The sequence below is a fragment of the Lissotriton vulgaris genome, chromosome 1_1 (genome assembly GCF_964263255.1).
Source record: "Lissotriton vulgaris chromosome 1_1, aLisVul1.2, whole genome shotgun sequence".
In the NCBI taxonomy this organism is placed as follows: domain Eukaryota; kingdom Metazoa; phylum Chordata; class Amphibia; order Caudata; family Salamandridae; genus Lissotriton; species Lissotriton vulgaris.
Genome location: NC_141685.1, coordinates 784,824,222 through 784,845,273, shown reverse-complemented (window position 1 = coordinate 784,845,273; position 21,052 = coordinate 784,824,222). Strand labels below are relative to the sequence as shown.

The 21,052-nt window shown below is 46.8% G+C and overlaps 1 protein-coding gene across 1 annotated transcript in view; it reads right to left on the bottom strand.

Moving 5' to 3' along the window:
- Positions 1 to 218: 218 nt before the first annotated feature.
- The window catches only part of LOC147747824 (uncharacterized), a 325,452-nt gene continuing 304,618 nt past the window's right edge, over positions 219 to 21,052 (bottom strand). Inside the window, exon 7 of the mRNA XM_086956286.1 lies at positions 219 to 642. Coding sequence (XP_086812412.1) covers positions 507 to 642 — 136 coding nt within the window. The 3' untranslated portion in view covers positions 219 to 506. The remainder of the gene's footprint in view (positions 643 to 21,052) is intronic.

Below are 21,052 nucleotides of genomic sequence, written 5' to 3'. Positions count from 1 at the left end.
GATGTGATTGACATTATCTCAAACCAATGGATGATTGGGCTCACCCAAACAAGCCAATGGTTGTAAGGGACTGAACGAAAATTCACTAGCTTGAAAACAATAGGACTATTAGTGAGCGGTGATGTCAAGTTACACCTAAAAAGTGCAACAAAATAAATGCAAATAATAAAAATTTGAGGAAAATTCACTGCAAAGACAGGAACAGAATTAGAAGTTGTACGTGCAAAAATGTATTTATTTCTTCACATTCACATTTTCCAACTTAGAATACATAGTATCTCGAGCACCCATTTCAACGTGCAAGGCCCTCGATCAGTGACTATACATAATGTCTATACCGATCTGCCGACATGAAGGTGATAGAGCAAATGATGCTTAAATCCCAATCAGGTCTCGGGACCTTGTTGTTGCAGTCATTATGATTGCTACTATGAGTATAATTTTGCTAGTTGTTGCATTGTCTCTTTTCGCACACCATTTGCACTCAGCATGGATGTTGGTGACGTTCAGAAGGATTCCCCAGCTCTGCTGCCTTTGGGAGGGTCATCTAGAAGCAAAATGGAGTCAGAGTTGAGGTCGTTGGGGATGCTTCGAGGAGAGTCTTCACAGCCTTTCCCTCCTGCATGTAGGGGGCAGCAGCTCCTGAAACACAGACGACAGTTTTCATGAGTACAAGATGAAGGACTTTTTAGGTCTTGCCTGTCAATGCGCATGCGCATTGAGCTTGCGAGACTATGGGGGCTTAAACAGACTTTAACCAACTTGCAAGGAATCAATGGCGATTCCTTGCAGTGCCCGTGAAATTCAAGCTCAATGCGCATGCGCATTGACATTAAAAGCGCGTGCACATGCCCCCAGCCGCCTGCTTTGCATGTCTTTTCCCTCAGCCGCACTCCTCCCACACCCCGCTCCGCCCCCTCCCCTGCCTGCCGTGTCGCATTTCTTCAGGGCACCTCCCCTCATCAGTTCCCCAGCAGCATCTGTTCCCCAGCCTGCCGAGAGCAGCTCTTCCTGCTCCGCCCTCTCCCCACTCTCTCTCCCCTCACGGCTTGGTGCCGCTCCACCCCCTGCCAGATCAAAGGCTTTCACGGCCGGCCGGCCGTGCTTTCAGTTTCGGCTGTGTCGCATTTCTCCTCCCCACAGCAATGCCCTCCGTTTTGTTTCTCTCTCTCTCTCTCACTTCAGCTCAGGTACCTGACAATGACGAGCAGTTTGTGCCAGACTATCAGGCTGAAAATTGTAAGTACCCCATGACTCATCTCTCGTGTGTGTGCCTTTGTGAAATGTTTTATTTATTTAGACTTGAACTCGGCCCTTTGTCTGGCGTCCTGGGAGAGAGTGCTGCGCTTGTTTTTTTTATGCGGCTCGTCATATTCACTATGTTGGAGCTGCTTGCACAACAGAGCACCGCCCTTTAACACACGGGTCTTTACTTCTGCTCGGCGATGTGCAACTCCTCCCTTGTTGTCGGTTGCTTTTTATTTCCCATTTTGCCACCACACTGTAGCAGGGCTCCGTATCTCTTCACGTTGGATGGGTGGACTTTCACAGCCCTGTACAACCTAACGTGCAATGCATGATATAATTTACAGTGCTGTATGTACATCAGAGTGCACTGCACACTCTTTATTTTAGAACACTTAATTTCATGTACGTTACTAGTATTTCTGGGTATTCCCCCTCCCGCTTCACGTTTGGGGCCCTTCCCCTACCCTCTGAGAACAAACGCAGCATTGCCCCCCCCCCCACCCCCTCCTTTGCCTGTGTGCTTCGAGTGAAGCAGAAAGAGGCACTGCCCTCCGCTCAGACCTGTTGCTTTCACGGCGCTCAGCCACCCACTGAGATGAGCTTCTTGGCCTCTCTTGTCTGCTGCACCATTACCAATACCCTGTCCTTCCTTACTATCCTTGCGATCTTTACTTTCACCCTTCTGCTCCTCATCTATAGCTAGTGCAGTTCCTCTTACGTTACCTGGATACTCAACTCAGTGTTTGGTTTAGTTTATTTACTGTAATGTTTTGTTTATTTCCTGTTAGCATTTCCTTTTTAGTCTGAGCAAAGCTTGTTTTTGTTCCATTGGCCTCTTCCTATGCTCACTCCATTGTGCTGCGGCATCATTATTTAGCCTTTCTCATGCTTGTCTGGAACAATTACCACCCACACCCTTTATTGTATTTATTACTCAATTGTGTTTATTATACAAATGTTCCATGTAATGAACTTGAAAGAGCTATAATGCAGCGCTATGCTGTATCGTTTTACACCATTTCACAATGGCGGTGACTGTTCTTTGACACAGAGTCCTAAGTTAATGTTCCTGACCATTAGCCTATATACGCACGATACTAACATCTGTAAATGTATTAGTCTACCATGCCGGCAAACTTGAACTTCTGAATAAACATTGATACACCTACATTATATGCATACGCACGGTAAGGGTAACTTTTTTTTTTAATAACATCTTGTTTCTTGCTGAACTCTGGCACAGTAATGTACAACAATGCTTGGCACTCAGGGATGTAATGTTAGATATGCCACCCCTTCACCCCTTGCCCCGGATCTATCCCCACCCGCTGTCCTTCTCCATCCTCCGTCTGCCCCTGGGATTCCTCACCAGGATTCTGCCTATTCCACCACCACCGCTCCTTCAGCAGCGTTTCAGCGGCGTCCGTTACCAGGGCAACAATCAGGTTGAAGGGCCGTGTATGTTATTGAAATAAGATCATCTTTTCTCTGTCACAAACCCTTATGGAACCCACAGGACCACAACACCCACCACCACTACATCCACCACCACATCCACCACAACCACCACCCCATCCACCACCACCGCATCCACCATCACCACATCCACCGCATCCACCACCATCGCATCCACTGCATCCACCACCACATCCACCATCAACAACACATCCACCATCACATCCACCACCACCACCACATCCACCATCACCTCCACATCCACCATGACATCCACCATGACATCCACCACCACATCCACCACCACCACATCCACCACATCCTCCACCACCACCACCACCACACCCACCACCACTACATCCACCACCACATCCACCACAACCACCACCCCATCCACCACCACCACCACCGCATCCACCATCACCACATCCACCGCATCCACCACCACATCCACCATCAACACCACATCCACCATCACATCCACCATCACATCCACCATCACATCCACCACCACATCCACCATCACCTCCACATCCACCATCACATCCACCATGACATCCACCATGACATCCACCATGACATCCACCACCACATCCACCACCTCATCCACCACCTCATCCACCACCTCATCCACCACCTCATCCACCACCGCATCCACCACCACCACATCCACCACCACCACCACACCCACCACCACATCCACTACACCCACCACCACATCCACTACAACCACCACCCCATCCACCACCACCACATCCACCACCACATCCACCACCACCACATCCACCACCACATCCACCATCACATCCACCACCACATCCACCACCACCACATCCACCACCACATCCACCATCACATCCACCACCACATCCACCACCACCACATCCACCACCACTTCACCACCGCATCCACCACCACCACATCCACCATCACATCCACATCCACCATGACATCCACCGCCACATCCACCACCGCATCCACCACCGCATCCACCACCACATCCACCACCACCACATCCACCACCGCCACATCCACCACCACCACATCCACCACCGCCACATCCACCACCACCACATCCACCACCACCACCTCATCCACCACCTCATCCAGCACCGCATCCACCACCACCACCACCACCACATCCACCACCACCACCACACCCACCACCACATCCACTACACCCACCACCACATCCACTACACCCACCACCACATCCACTACAACCACCACCCCATCCACCACCACCACATCCACCACCACCACCGCATCCACCACATCCACCGCATCTACCACCACCACATCCACCGCATCCACCACCACATCCACCATCACCACCACATCTACCATCACATCCACCACCACATCCACCACCACCACATCCACCACCACTTCACCACTGCATCCACCACCACCACATCCACCATCACATCCACATCCACCATGACATCCACCGCCACATCCACCACCGCATCCACCACCACATCCACCACCACCACATCCACCACCGCCACATCCACCACATCCACCACCGCCACATCCACCACCACATCCACCACCACATCCACCACCACCACATCCACCACCGCCACATCCACCACCAAATCCACCACCACCACATCCACCACCACATCCACCGCATCTACCACCACCACCACATCCACCACCACATCCACCACCACATCCACCACCACATCCACCACTACATCCACCACTTCCACCACATCCACCACCACCGCATCCACCACCACCACATCCACCACCACATCCACCACCACATCCACCACCTCATCCACCACCTCATCTACCACCTCATCCACCACCTCATCCACCACCGCATCCACCACCACATCCACCACCACCGCATCCACCACCACCACCACACCCACCACTACATCCACTACAACCACCACCCCATCCACCACCACCGCATCCACCACCACCACTGCATCCACCACATCCACCACATCCACCACCACCACATCCACCGCATCCACCACCACATCCACCATCACCACCACATCCACCACCACATCCACCATCACATCCACCATCACATCCACCATCACATCCACCACCACATCCACCACCACATCCACCACCACATCCACCACCACATCCACCACCACTTCCACCACCAGCACATATACCACCACCACCACATCCACCACCGCATCCACCACCAGCACATCCACCACCTCATCCGCCATCTCATCCGCCATCTCATCCACCACCGCATCCACCACACCCACCACCATCACTTCCACCACCACATCCACCACCACATCCACCACCACTTTCACCACATCCACCACATCCACCACATCACCACCACATCCACCACCTCCACCACCACCACCACATCCACCACCACATCCACCCCACATCCACCACCATCACCACCACATCCACCATTACCACCACATCCACCACCACCATATCCCCCAGATCCACCACCACCACATCTATATGTGTGGGCTCTGTGTGTGTGTAGGTGCAAATGCAATGTTCTTGGATTTTCGTCGCAATAAAATACACTGAACATAATCTTCACAAAAGTTATTTACAAAAGTTTAAGCTATTGCCATTATAAATTACAATAACTTTTATTTAAGTATTAATTATTTACAAAATTAAAAGCCATTGTTATTCGTAATATCAAGACATCTAAGTCACGTAAATACAACACACATTGCATTACAAATGCTATAGGTGTCACATTTGCAAAAGTTAAAACTATTGACATTGTAACTGACAAAGCTATTAATTTTGCTACTTTCAAAACCAACACATAAATAAAAAAAAGTGTCATTTACAATACCAATAGCTCAAACTTTCCTAATGCGAGACCTATTGCATTTCCAATGCTTGTTCTATAGGGCCAGGATGTCCTAATTCTCAATACATGCGTCTTTTGGTTTCATGTCCCTGCCAAGCTCCGTTTCCATTTCGAATGACAGAAAGACATTTTGGGGGAGATTTACAAACATTTTGCACTGGGTTTGCACCACAAGAGTGATGCTAACCAGTGCAAGATATTTTTTTGCTATTTACTTTCCAGAGCAAAACTTGTTTTGCGATGGAGAGCACCCTCAAAGTAGCACAAAGCACTGTTTTGCGTTACTTAATGCTGAGGGGACGTTACATCAGTGTTACAAAAGTGTTCCCATGCAACAACCCCTGCCTTTTGACGCGAACCCATATTTAAAAAAGATTTGTAGACATAGTTTTGCACCAAAAGTTAACTGCACCAAAAGTGAACGCCTCTTCAAAGGAGGCACTAAAAGGAGAAATGAAAGAATTTCTCTGTGCTTTTCTGACTTTGTATGTGTACTGCACTGTGCAGCACGCATGGCAGCACGCATGCAAAGTGGAAAAAGCTTTGCATCGTGTCAAGGCATAGTAGTTTGTACAGGAAGAGTGCCCTTCCTGTACAAAACCTATGCTAAGCTGAAGCACTCACCCTACCGCTTGGCACTAAAGTGTATGCCTGGCGCTTGGCAGCTGAAGTCCGCACAGGTGCAAGGGAAAGGTGAGGAGAGTCATATCTCTGAAGATATGGCGCTCTCCTGCTCCCTTCCTGTCACGCAATGCAGCGCAGCCAGCTGCGTTGGCCGGAGTTTTTTTAAATTGAGAAGGTCTCCATTAAGTTAACAGACAACAAGAGCAGGCCCTGAACAGCTGAGGGTCACTGTAACTCATATATTGTCCATGCTTTTCTAAAGGTTTATCGGGCATTTTATTTCTCACCTATGTTGCACGTTGTCATCTTTAGGCTATTGGGTTATGGTGTTTTCATGCTTATGTAGTCTTTGATGCATGTGTTCTTGTGTTAGGGAAGCTTGCATAAGAAAGAATGTGCATACCACAAACGGTCTATAGATGGAACAGCTTGGCTAATAGTCATTGCTACTCACAGTGTCACCATGCTGCGGTGGTCCCGTCATTGAAATCTTTCTGGTTATGCTGTCTTCCCAAACTGACTTTGATAAAGTGGTTAAGTATTTTTTCCCATTAAATCTTCCTTGCCAGGTAAATAGAAGTATTTTCTACATTTGCCTGGTTTCCGGGCCACTATTGAAGACCTCATCCCTTACCTTGATGGTAAAGTGATATTTTGTCAAACTCCAGAAGTGAATTCTTTACGCCTGAAAGGCATCTACCACCAAAAAGCTCATAATATGTCTGGAGCAAAAGAACGTCATGCTGCACCTCTTCTTCACTTATAGAGGCTTTGGCTAACTATTTGGAATCCCAGACAGTCGTCTTCATGCTTCAAGTGCACGGCTAAAAAGCTCTCAACCTGGCACTGATTATATAGCAGCTTGTTTCCAAGACCAAGCTTCCCAACCTGGGAGGTATGCCACTCATGACTACAAGAGCTAAACAGAGCACAGAGGTTTGTCAAGGTAACCATGGGGATAGCGGGCAAGGGGGACCCTGTCAGGAACAGGTTTCTTTGTTTCCTGCCTCACATGCTCCTGCTGAGTGCACTTGAAAGGTCTTACAGAACTGCCAACTTATGAAAATGTTTCACTATGTGAGGAGGGGTGGAACATCGAAGGGGGCCTGGCTTAATGCGGATTATACCCAGAGGCACTTTTTAGTTCACCGTCTCCCAACTCAACACCAAAAGACAAAGCCTTGGAGGCTGCCGCTGATGCCCTGGGGAGGTTTCACACTGTGTAATTGTCATCGGCTGCTCAGAGGTTCCAAATAATTAGCTGGAAACCTACTCTCTGCAGGGGTTTCCAGCTAATTGTTTTCACGCCATGTTATATCAGCTCCTCATTGGCTGACTGTGTGAGTTGGAGGTCTGTCTTACAAGCCGTCAAAACAACTACAATCAAACAAATCTGTCCTGTACCAGGATTGGGGTTGAGGACTGTGGATTGGTGTCTCTCCGCATCATTGTGGGTTCCTCTCCAATCCAGGGTTTTTGATTATATAATTCTTGGAATAAATCTGTTTGCAGGACTTCAGCCTGATGTAAGTGTCACTAGCATTGTTATTCGGCTTTCTGACAGAGTTCAAAAACCTGTGTTTACCTGCGATTACATTACATTACATTAAAAATATTTGTACCGCGCACATACACCAACGGTTTCTTGGCGCTCTTGACAAATAGCAGAGGTCATGGAGAGGGGGTTACTCGAATGCTGACTGGAAATGGAGGGTTTTCAACTGTCTACGGAAGGAGTCATAACTGGGACAAAGACGGAGAGTGAGGGGCAAGGAGTTCCAGGTGGAGGGAGCTAAAACAGAGAAACTCAAACCACCGTGTTTTTTCCGTTTGTATTTGGGGACCACAAGAAGATTGAGAGAAGAGGAACGGAGAGCTCTGGGGGGGGGGGGGGTGTAACGAACCAGGCGTGATGATATAAAGGCGGGAGCCGCCTCGGTTAGTGCCTTGAAAACAGTACAAGCCATCTTGAAAAGACAGCGAGAGGAGACAGGAAGCCAGTGGAGACTGCGGAGGAGGGGGGTGACATGATGGTACTTGGGTTGGTGAAAGATCAGGCGAGCAGCCTGATTTTGCACCAATTGCAGCCGATGGAGGTGGCATGCCGGGGTCCCCACGTACAACAGGTTGGCGTAGTCAAGCCTAGAGGTGATGAGGGCAATGACCACTAGGATCAGGGCGTCTCTTGTGAGGAACCTACTAATTTTACGGATCCTCCTGAGTAGGAAAAAACAAGATGAAGTCACTGAGTTTATTTGTGGCCTCATCGAGAGATCTTCAGAAATCATCACCCCTAGGCTCTTGACTGTACTGACCGGGGTGGGAGCCGTCCCCAGGGAAGGTGGCCAGAAGGTGTTATTCCAAGGGTTAGCGGGACCGCCCGTGAGTACCAGCTCAGTCTTTGTGGGGTTTAGTTTTAGTTGGCTGTGGCACATCCAATCTGAGATGGTCAACATAGTAGACTAGAAATGAAAACTGGAAGAAGGTTGGGAATCGATGGGAAAGATTAATGCGATGTAATGCTGTATGTAGTGCATTGTTATTGCCTGGCAAGAAGATAATGTTGCATCTTCCCCTTGCCTTTTACGGCCTATCTGCCCCTTTACCTAACAGAATACCGTTCCTGAGCAAAAGGCAAGTCAATATATCAGGGTCAATATATTAGGTTTCGGCGAGTACTCCAGTCGCAGTCATAATATCGGATGTAAGTCTTTTTCACTTACATCTGATATTATGACTGCGACTGGCGTACTCTCCGAAACCTGATATATTGACCCACAAATGCGTTTATTGGAATATAAGTACTTTTGAGATATTTGCACATATGCACGCCTGATTTTCGAGGGATACAAGCTTTACTTAGACCATGCTGAATGGGACCACTTACAGGTTTTACCTGGACTGTGGTGAATCGGTTTTCTGAATCCACGTCTGCCCTGAGGAAGTCGTTGAGTGATCTACCCAAGACGAAACACTTGTTGGCTACAGGCTACATCTTGGCTATACCAACTACGCCAGTCTGCTATCATGAACCATGTGTAATATACCTACGGTTGTGAACAGGATGAGAAAACTTAAGAAATGAGAAATTAAAGAAGAATACTACTACATCAGATTTGGACTGATATTTTATTGGATTGACGCCCTGAAAATATAATTCTGATTACTCACTTACCTTTTCCTCAGGAAGGGTATTCTGTTTTGTATTTATCTCTTGTGTACCTTTGGTAACAGAGGATTGTTGGAATGAAGGTGGCCGTTTCCTTTCTGTTCCCATGAGCATTCTTTAGATATTATTGGTATCCTGACTAAAATATTGGTACTGCACAAGGTTTAACCTAGCCACGTTTCAAAGTCACATTGCCCCTTCACCAATACTGTCAATAGAAAATTCAAGATGGATGCAGGTGGTTTTCACACCCTCTAGTCCATACGAACCCCAGAACAGTAAACATACAGATCACACATTGCTTTAAAATGGCTGGCTTTCGAGTGTCCTTCAAGCCAGTCACATCACTTCTGCAGTCCTTAAAAATTATTGGTCCTTGCAAGCTGCAGGCAACACTATATTAACCCAAATGATACAACTCAGGAGCTGAAGACTTTACATAGTTGCTTGTCCATAAGTGATCGATTCAACAGCACAGTGCCCTAATTTTCAAATCCCACCTTTATTGGTGTACCACTGCATAATCAAAGCAATTGACGAACACTGGGTTACTGACATCTCTCGATCCCTGTGCACTGCACCTCCTGTCCCAACAACTGAAATGTACCTGCAGGACAGCTGGGTGATGGAAGTTATCTGCTGGGGGTTTTGGGGGGCCTCTAAAGGCAAAATCTGCACGATTAAGAAACTATTTTATAGTTGGTGCTGGTGGATCTTTAAAAAGAAGCCTACGGGATCTTCAGCAGCAACCTTTGCAATTCAAGCATGGTAGGCTGAGGGATTTAAAGTCTATCTTGAATTGTGCTGCTTCTGTTCTTTAAGTATTTTTTAATTGTTTTTCAAATAAAGGCCACATACATAAAACTCTTGCTGCTCTTCTGGTATCTAAGGGGCAAATTATCAAGGGATTTATCTCCGCTTTTTTGGCTTTAAAAGCCAAGAAAGCAGAGATAAAATTATCTCCCTATCAGCAACAGGGTGCTAACACACAGATTTGCATGTTAGCACCCTTTTTCTCTATGCTTCCCCTTGCATCTCTAATGAGATGCAAAGGGGGCGTTCCAGAGAAAAATAATAGGAGAAATGTTGTTAAGCGACATTTCTCCTGTTATCATGGATATCGCTAACCCTGTTAGTGATAAAAGAAGCAGCGCTAACCGTGGTTAGCGCTGCTTTTTTTACACCTGGTATTTTCCTGACTTAGCCATGATATCCTATGGAAGGTGGATATCATGGCTAAGTTTGTGAGCCCCTATCATCAAGCTAACGCCAAACTTCGAGAGATTATCGTTGGTTTTCCAGCGATAATCTCTCATTTGGCAGTTAGCGCGAGGATTTTTATCACTTCTGAGATAAGTGTTGCTAATAGCACGCTATCTCAGTGATAAAAATCCATGCTACCCGGCGATAATTATCCTAGTGCTAAGTGCTCTTAGCGATAATTATCACTGGGGCTCGATATTATGGCCCAAAGGGTCTTTGAGATTGGTCTCCTAATGTTTCCTGTGTAGATTTCTTACTCTTCCGTCCTGTTCCTTGCTCAGTTGAACAGCTGCTTCTAAACAGTTTAGACAATGTTGCAGGGGCCTCCAGATCGGGCTCCCTGAACTTGGACTCTAAAAGGTGCTGGTTGGGGAGTATTCATTTTAAAAGGCCTTGCACCAGTCAGTGTTGTGTGCAAGCGCTGGACTGAGCACTATGAGCACATTCAAATTTCAGCAGACAAAAAATTACTTGTTCCCTGCTAATTCAGACATCTGCTTTCACAATAGCAAGGGACTAGTCAAGATTCTTTCTTTGCTTTATGGCATTTTTTTTATTTTACATTTTATGTTTAGGCTTGCCATCTGAATCCTCTTTTATCAGCCAGGTATGTTTATGCCAAGAGAAGTAAAAAAAAAAGACAGGAGCATCTTTACAACAGGTTATTTTTCTGCTTTAAAATATCACATTAAAGCACCAAATATAAGCTAAAAAGATTTTAATGGTTTGTGGGCTATTGCTAAATGTTTTTAACATAAATAGAGGCAGAATTACTGTGTTAGAAAAAAATAGAGAAGATTTAAAACAAACTTCTATTTGAGTATTGTTGCAAGGTGGAATATTATGTGGTATGGCTTGAAGGCCTTACAATGCAATATTCTCACAAATCACAGTGGATGATCTTTGGATTAAAACATAGAGTGTATTTTTATATAAATATAGACACCAAATTGAACTTTGTATCATACATACAACCGGAGTTGTGGATTCTGAAAGCTGATGCACATTAACTTGTCAAACTGGTCCCGTTGAAATGAATGGGGAAAAACACAGGTGACACTTGGTCACTTGCCGGGTGATTTCAAACAAACCCTCTTGTGGATAAGGTCATGCTGGCCTCTAGATCAAGTTCCAACAGTCGTTACTTTGTTACCTTGCCCTGGAAGTCCGGGGGCAGAGGTCACTTGGATATTCTTGGTACTTAAAGGGGTCCGTGGGGGCTGTCAAACTTGTAGCACTTGACAAAACCACACTTGGAGATGGAGTTCCATTCTAACCACGGAGAGTACAGGCCTTTGGGGTCACAGGACCTGGGTTCAACAGCTGTATGTATTTTACCTTGCTTGGCTGCTCCAGGTGCAGAGGTAGCTGGCAGCTATATATCACTGTGCAGGTCGCGCCAAAGTTGCTTTACCGCAGACTCGACGACTCCACCTTCAGGATACAGAAGGACAGCAGCCGGGTCATTACCAATGCTGGTCACGGTCGCTGTGAGGTGCTCTTGGGCTGGAGATGTCACTCAATGGGTCGGTCACCTGGCTGTGGATCGCCAAGCCTTGGCTGTGGCAAATGTAGTCCATGGTTACTTCGGCGGCTGGAGGGTGACAGGAGTGAGTAGCAGCTTGAAACTTAGTGGAAGCTTGGCTACCACTCCTGACTTCCAGGACACTACTTCTCTAAGGGCTCACTCCCAAGAGGCTTAACGGGTCCCAATTCTTACCACGCAGCACCTCAATTTTCCTGCAGCTTGCAAGGGACCGGTCCCACTAATACTTGGGAGTCTGCTTCGTTTTCTGGCATCCACTAGAGTCCCTTATGCTGGGAGCAATGAGAGTTTGCCATGGACACACGTCTAACACATGTTTCCTGTATATGGTCTCTTCAGGACACTTAAGTGTCCTGTGTTTGCACTGTGGCAGAGTCCAAGGTCCTGTTTTTGGTGACAGCATCTTCTTCTTGCCTGTTCTCGGATTCAAATTCAGGTCTGAGGTTCTGGAGTCCTTGAAATCCTAGTTATGGAGGCATAAAGGGCGTGAGGGACAGTTGCCATTCGTCTACTGGTCCCTGCAGCTAACCCGCCCCTCAGGTGATAACATCTTGTGGGTGTGCATCACCTACCTATCCAGAATACTCTGTTTCAGGGTCTGCCAAAATAGCACAACCCTTTCTTGGCTGTACAGACCTCCAAGCCCACCCTAAAGGTGTGGCTAGTCTCTTGGAGGTGTACGCCTCCTGAATAACTCATTTTCTGGCCTTCCTGCAAGCAGATCTGCTACACCGGTAGGAAGGGCTTTGTCATTGAGTGGGGGGACTAGTATATTTGCGCATCAAGGGCGGTGAAAGCCTCTGATGCTCACTGCCTTGATTGCTGTCAATACTAGCCAGCCTGGGAGGAAGGAGGTGTGACCTCCTTCCTGCCCAGGCCTTTGACTCAGTCCCGGGGAAGTGATAGCACATCCTACCAGAGGGCAGACTCTTATCTTGTCTGCAAAAAGCTCAGGAAAGCCCGTCAGGGCACTGGGTCACTGTATCGTAGGGGGGCATCCACTCAGGGTGGCACCCTCTTGCATGCCAGTTCTCCCTCAACATGAGAATTTTGTAGGGGGTGAAAAAGCAGTGTTTAACACCACACATGACACAATTCGGTCGTTCTGTAAGGGAGATTGATATCTCGTGTCTTCTTGGTAGCCAGCCAATGTTACTCTATGGACGGATGGTCACTTACAGTAAAACCTAGTTTTACATGGTTACTGTAGGCATATATATGTATAAACATATATATCCACACCTTTAATATAATGCACTCTACCTTTTGGGCTTAGGGGGACAACCTGAAGAGTGGCTTACTTCCATTAAGACAGTGGTGTGACTCTGCAGCACATGGCGTGTGCAGAGCCACGTTTGAGAAGACAGGCTGCTTATGCAGAGCTGCAACGGAGAACCTGCAGACATACTTTTACTTGGGTCACTCAGGTTGGCACAAACAGTGCTGCAGCTGTGTGACCCCTTTTCCACCTTAGCCCTGGGTACCACTGGCACCATACACTAGGGACTTGTAAAGGGGTAAAGACCTTGCCAATTGGGTTAAAAAACAGCATCTAGCAGTTCTAATGGGGGCAAAAAGTGGAGGGCATCTGCAAAGAAGTCCAGTTTCCAACAAGTATCAGCTTCTGGCCCTTCCAAAACCCTAACACTCAAAATGTCTGTGTTTTTTTCATTAAGAAAGGTAGTAACCATAATCATATTACAAATACAGGACTACACACACCAGAATGTAAAGAAAAACAAGAATGGATGAGTAATACACAGATAAATAGAAATCTCCAAGGGAGGCTGAGGAGAGGGAAGGGACAGTGAAGGTGAGGCCATAAGGTAAATTTCCTTTTTTCCTGGGGATAATGACATCTCGAATGGGCAAAAACGTGCACCATGAAAATGGATTAATCAAAGGAGAGGGCCTAACGCAGTGCCAGTCTCCCATCATCTGCTCAAACCCCTTGCTCACAACCTCATTCTCAATACTTACACAATCACCCTTCCCTCCAACAACCTGCTGTTACCGGCCGCATGGAACGTCACCCCTTCCTCCATTATCGTTTCGCCCATTGTCAGCTTATGCAGCTCCCACACTGCCACCCAGCCTCTCCGCACATCGCCGCCTGCCCCGGTAGCAGTCCCTAATCTCTAGTTTCCATGAGGCTCCGCTTACTGCGTAAAGCACTGCACACATCACCCACTTCTTTCTGTTATCTGCGTAGGGGCTTCAACATATTGCTGCCGGTTATCACGCTATGCAGTACTTGCCACGTATCGGCTCACATATCGATTTGCCACTTTACTGCTGATTGGTGAATACAGATTTTTCCCTGATGCTACTCAATATATAAGAAGCTCTCACGCCCGCTAATTTGGAGCCGTGAGAAATCCTGTGCATTAAACCTAAAGGGAGGTACACCATATCGCTACATAGAGCGCATGACTAATATTTAATGTTATAAGATACCTTTCTGTACATACCACAAATTGAGGCTTACCTTATGCCCTATGTGATTGGATTTTCGTAACATACACACCCCTACGGGTATTTTCCTAATAGAACAGATAGGAGCCCTGACGAAGTTCCCTCTGGCAAAGGATCGGGAACGAAACGCGTATGCTGTGTGGCAGTTTAAAAAAACCTATTGAATAAAGGGAAACAATCATGGAATAATTCTTTACGTTGCCTGTATTGATTTCGGAACGAGTGTATCTTCCAACTTTCTTTTTGAACTTCGACATATAGCAGTTTATGTAATTTCCTGTGATGTTCCTTCCCCTGACATCATCCCTGAGACCCGGGAGCAAGTTTGAGGTGGACAGTCTCACCCACTAATTTTAGAGAGGGAAAGCTGCCCCCCTTAGCTCTATGCCATAGCACACTGGTACCCAGGGGCGGATTGGCACTGCGGGCACTCGGGCTTGGGCTGAGGGGCCGGTGTCTCAGTGCACTCTGTGGGGCGTTTTTTTCCCTTTTACCAGTCCACAGAGAGCACTGACAGGGAGAAGAATAAAGCAGCTTTGCTGGGCAGCCGTTCAGCGAAGATCAGCTGTGGCCTCTCCATGACCCCCTGCCCTGCCAAGCAATCATGCTGATGGTGGGCTGGGGAGGGGTGGTTGTGTGCCAGAATCGGCCTCCCAGAGGGCCAGGTGTTGCTCATGCCTATGAGCCATTTTCACCTCGGCCCCACCTGGGGCCCAGGCAGCCCAGAAACAGTGCTTGCATAGTCCTCGCCCACAGCCCTTCTCATTCAGGGCATATTGGGCGAGGAAGAATGGATCTCACTATAGGGACGAGGTGATGTGGGGAACTCACACCATCTTTGCCATAGCCTCCCCCCACCCCCATGGATGGCCCAGAAGCTTTAGCCCCTCTCCTGCCACGCCATTGCCCTGAGGCACTGAAGGGCTGGGGAGGGCTGAGTAATTTACAAATAGCTGGGCCTTCGCTGTTTTCAGGTGCTCCTGCACTGGAGGGCTGGGGAATAATTCTTTAAGAGAAAGGGGCTCGCTGTTTTCAGGTGCTCCTGCACTGGAGGGCTGGGGAATAATTCTTTAAGAGAAAGGGGCCTCGCAGTTTTCAGGTGCTCCTGCGCTGGAGGGCTGGGGAATAATTTTTTACTAGAAAGGGGCCTTGCTGTTTTCAGGTGCTCCTGCGCTGGAGGGGTGGGGAATAATTCTTTAAGAGAAAGGGGCCTCGCTGTTTTCAGGTGCTCCTGCGCTGGAGGGCTGGGGAATAATTTTTTAAGAGAAAGGGGCCTCGCTGTTTTTAGGTGCTCCTGTGCTGGAGGGCTGGGGAATAATTGTTTAAGAGAAAGGGGGCTCACTGTTTTTCAGGTGCTCCTGCGCTGGAGGGCTGAGTAATAATTTTGTAATAGAAAGGGGCCTGGCTGATTTTCAGGTGCTCAGCTTGTAGGACACTGTCACCTTGGCCCTGTGTCCTTCCCAAGAACAATATCATCCCACTTACATTCCTTGTGTGTGTCATAAAAGGGCATTGCTGCGAATGTGGGCCACCTCCACGAATGTGGGCCACGCCCGCAAATGTGGGCCACTTTTTTCGTCAGTGCCCGTGCCAAATTGTGATCCCAATCCGACCCTGCTGGTACCCCTTTTACTGTGAAACAGCACACCAATGACACTGTAGGTGCCAGCATACAGGTATATTTTTGAGTCTCTTATGATACGTTGTAGCTGCTGCTACACAGTGTATTCAGCAGAGAGCTGGGATTTTACCAGAGATGGTATATTCCAGGCCCAGAGTCCCTATAGGCCACCACTGTTCAGTTGAAAAGTGTTTTTTAGCATCTCCCCTTCTTTCACGGAGGAGTTGGTCTGTGCCAATTAGAAGAAGCTGCGAGCACCTACACTTCAAAGACTCTCTACCCTCTCCTCTGTTAAACATTTGACTACACTCCTGTGGAGCACTATTAAAGCACTATTAGAGAAGGCGCCTGGGTGGATAGAGCACCAAGTATAGTGAAGGGCAGAACCAACTGTGGCCGTGGTCAATAAGGTTGTATTGTATTAACAATATTAAGATTTCATACTAAAATGCAAAAAACTTTTGTTTTTTACCCAGAAGAAATGTACGAATTCCAGGTGGGGGTGGCTGCAAGGCAGAAAACCCGGAACGACATTTTGTCTTATTTATACTACGCCAAGTGGCTCCATGTCAGGTTACAGAATCAACCAGACTGGACTTTTCAACAAACAACATGTTGCACTGAGGGCTGGCAGCTTTGCTTTTAACACTTCCGTTATGGTAAAAAAACAAAAAAAAAACCAGCATGTGAAGTGATGCTAAAACGTTAGGGCTGTCTCAATTTGGCACGCATTGCAGGGGGCATTTGGGAGCTTTACCATTTTTTTTATGTACTAGTAGTCCCTTTCGAAAACTGTGATTGCAAGTTTTATATGCCGAGTCAAAAGCAAGCTGTTTACATCTTTTGAAAGGGTTCACTCATACATTTGTATCATTCTTTAAAACAAGAATTGCATGTGCAAACGTTTTTAGAATTTGTATATTTGAAAGGCTTTTAGCAAGATTTAGGACCACTGGAATTATGCAGCAGGGTTAAGTAAATTATGCGGCAAGGAAAGGCAAATTATGCTGCATAACGCGGCGCATTGGCGATCGTATTACTTCATTATATTGTTATCTTCACACTTACTAACACAGTCTGGGTATTGGTTAAACATTATTAGTACCTGTTCACCACCCAAATATAGCAATAAGCGATAGAAAGGTGACCAGTCAACCTTTGGAAAGGGACTTCCTCTGCGCGGTAACAAGTGCCACAGAGTTTTTAGTAACTTTTGAACAGTTTGAGCGAGAAACTTTGGGGCATATTATCAAGGGGGTTTATCTGCGCTTTTTTGGCTTTAAAAGCTAAGAAAGCGGAGATAAAATTATCTCCCTATTACCTAGCTGTCGCTAACACCAGTTAGCGACAGCTAGTAGGAGATAGCGACCATCTTGGGCCCCGCTTTGCATGTCAGTGAAATTTATCACTAATGACATGCAAAGTGGGCGTGCCAAGATGTTAGCGACTGGAAACAGTTGCTAACATCGCTATCTCCTATTACCAACTTTTGGAGATATTCGCGCTAAGCGCGAATATCTCCAAAAGCTAACACCTGCCCCTGAGCAGTTCTTAGCAATGTTATCCAATGGTAGGTGGATAACATGGCTAAGAGCATTAGCTCGGTAATGCATGAATATCGCTGACTTTTCAGCGATATTCTTGCATTTCGGCCGATTTTTATCGCTTAGGAGATAAACCTTGATAATAGCAAGGTTCCTAAGCGATAAAAATCGCCGCAGCACGGCTATAAAAATATTGCCGCTAAGCCAACATAGCGATAATTATCGCTAGTTGTTGGTAATATGCCCCTTTATTTTTTGTTAAAATCTGCAGATTATGCAACTGATGATGGATCGTGTGGCACATCTATAATTATGCGAAAAACGCTGCGGCCGCACAATCGCATTATTCCATTGCCCCTGACCAGGAATCACTAGTACACAATCGAGATACAACATTAAGCGGCAGAGCTGCAAGCTTTTGTAACACAAGGAAAGGGTGCTAGCAGCATATGGTTCTGTCGCGTACAAAGAATAGGAACAAAACAGAAAGCAATGTAAGCTTCCCTATTTCAGAACAGGTGCAACTTTTTTTATTGACTTTTTATAGTTTAACAACAAAAAGGCTCGGCTTATACATACATTACAGTACAGCATTTCAAGGTCATGTACACCGTGTAATTACTGTACCCAGTCAATTGTTGGTGATTCAGAACATGCAAGATCGTTTACAGATTTTAATTGGGCGAAGCCGGACAGTCAGATAGGTGGGGGGAGGGGAGGGAGGGGTGAATAGATACTAAATTGCCCATCAGTTAAGATCTATATGGAGCCCAAATGTCTCTGTGGCATGCGGAGGGATGTGATAATTCTTATATCATTTGGCCATGTCTTGACAATAAGCAGTGCCCTGTAGCCATTTTTTTAAAATCAATTCTGTTTATTATTATTAAAACAGCCAAAGCACAAGCATGTTGCCTACAACCCCACAACATCTGCTTACAACCCTGGGGCCGGCTGCGTGTGACAGGCTGATAAACACAAGTAAAATTTATGAAAATGAACATTAATCACCACCCTTCAGATCCTTCAGGCTTTTGGAAAAACAGGCAAAGTATGAACATCAATTAGGCAAAATTGCTTACGCCTACAGGAAATAGCCACGGCCAGCTAGGCATCGAGGTGAAATACCGCAGGAGCCAGGCGAAGGAGCCAAAGAAAGGACTGGCATGTCAGCTCACAAAATTCGGAAGAGAGGATGTGAATCAAGGGGGCTCAGCGAGTAGCAGGAACGTCTGGGGTCGCCGCTAGGGAATGTTTCTCCATCCCCAGAAGAAACCACAGGCTATGCAGGCAGGAGACATGGTCTGGAGACTTAACTGGTGGGCTGCATTTAAAGCAAGGGTCATTTGTCTTCCCCTGTCAGAGCGTAGGGGATAAGTCAGGGGATTCGGGAGTCCCAAGATGGTGTAAGTTGGGAATCGAGGGATGGTAGTGTTAAAAGCTAAGTCAATATCATCTAAAACCTGTTCCCAATATCTAGTGAGTTTGGGGGCAGTGCCATAGAAGATAATACATTCCCACAGCCCCTCCAACAGTGCCTGGAGCGTCTCATGTTCCACTAACTGAGTCTCATTAGGGTAAGATACCAGAATGAGGCAATTTTGTAAGCGGTTTCAGTGCTGGCCATAGTGTGAGCCTTGTGGTGTACCCGTTAAAATATGTCATCCCATTCTTTGGTGGAGAGAGGTCCACCAATCTTGGCCTTTCTTCACAGCTGTCCCCAAGATTTGATCTCGGGCCTCCAGTGGAGCATAAAGACGGGATATTAGGCATCAATTTTCTACCTTGAGAAACAGCCATTTCTCAAAAGAGGTCATAGGTCAACCTGCATTCTATCACTTCTCAGATCCATCACCCAGTGACGTAATTTTAGGTAGGAGATATAATTGGAATCAGTCAGGGAATAGTCTGAATTGAGTTGGTCAGAAGAGATCAGTCCGTGTAGTCAAAAAGGCAAATCACCGGTTGCAACCCCCATCAATCCATCAGCGAAATCACAACGATACATACCGAGAGTAAAATCGGGGTTATTGAAAGGAGGAGATATCGGCGGGGGGGAAGGTGGTCAAGCTTGACTTAACCGCAACGCATCCCAAACCTCAAAAACGGCGTTTGTTACCAGTGAGGAATACAGGCCCCAGGCTCCATGCTGTCGGGAAAGCCACACTTCCTTCCAAATCTGTGTGCCCGCCACCGCTCAATCCATAAAGGCCCAATGTTTGAAGATAGTTGTAGATTCCACTCAACCAAAAACCGTAGCTGGGCAGCTTGATAATAATGAAGCAACTGGGGTACCACAATTCTCCCCTCCTGCTTTGAGAGGTATATAAGGTGCTTATGGAGTCGAAGCTTCCTCCGGCCCCATATAAATTTATTGCTATATCTTTGAGGGGAACAAATAATATTAGGCGACGGGCCAGGTGTAGAGTTTGAAAGATATATATAATGTGGTGGAGGATAGTCAACTTAGGCGCTGCGAGGATAGTCATCTTAAGCGCTGTGACAGGCCCCATCCAGGAAAGAAGAAGGCGATTCCAGGATGTCAGATCCTTACAAGTTTGGGTAACAAGATACATGTAGTTAATAGCTAGAGTCTGAGGTATGATGCCGGCTAAAGAAATGCCTAGATATGAAATGGCATCCGTAACCCAGTCAAAAGGAAACTTTGATTGTAATGCAGTCTTGGTCGCAGAAGTAACTGGAAGATTTAAAATTTGTGATTTCTGAATGGTAGCCCTGAACCCAGCGATCGCACCAAAGGTCTGGAGTTTGGTAACTAAAGCTGGAAGAGAGGTCAAGGGCTCATAATAGACAAAATGATGTCATCCGCATAGAGGCATATCAAATGGTGGTCAGCCTGAAAGGAATCCCTTAGATGGCCGGCTTGTCACAGAGCTGCTGCACCAGGGCTCCATATATACAGCAAATAAAACCGGTGAAAGAGGACACCCCTGACGTGTGCCCCGATGGATGGAGAATGGGTGGCACTGAGTTCCATTGACGCTGACTGATGCCCAGGGAGCGCTGTATATAATGCAAATCCACCTCTTAAATCTCTCGTCAATAACAAAAATCCGTAGTGTATAGAAGCGGCAAGGCCAGTGTACCTGGTAGAATGCCTTGTCAGCATCAATAGAGAGAAGCAAGGCTTCTTTGCGCAACCAAAGTATTTTATCCATAAGATGGAGTAAACGCTTAGTGTTGTCAACACACTGGTGGGAAGGTATGAAACCGGACTGATTGGTGTCTATAAGACCCGGCATTAAGGTGG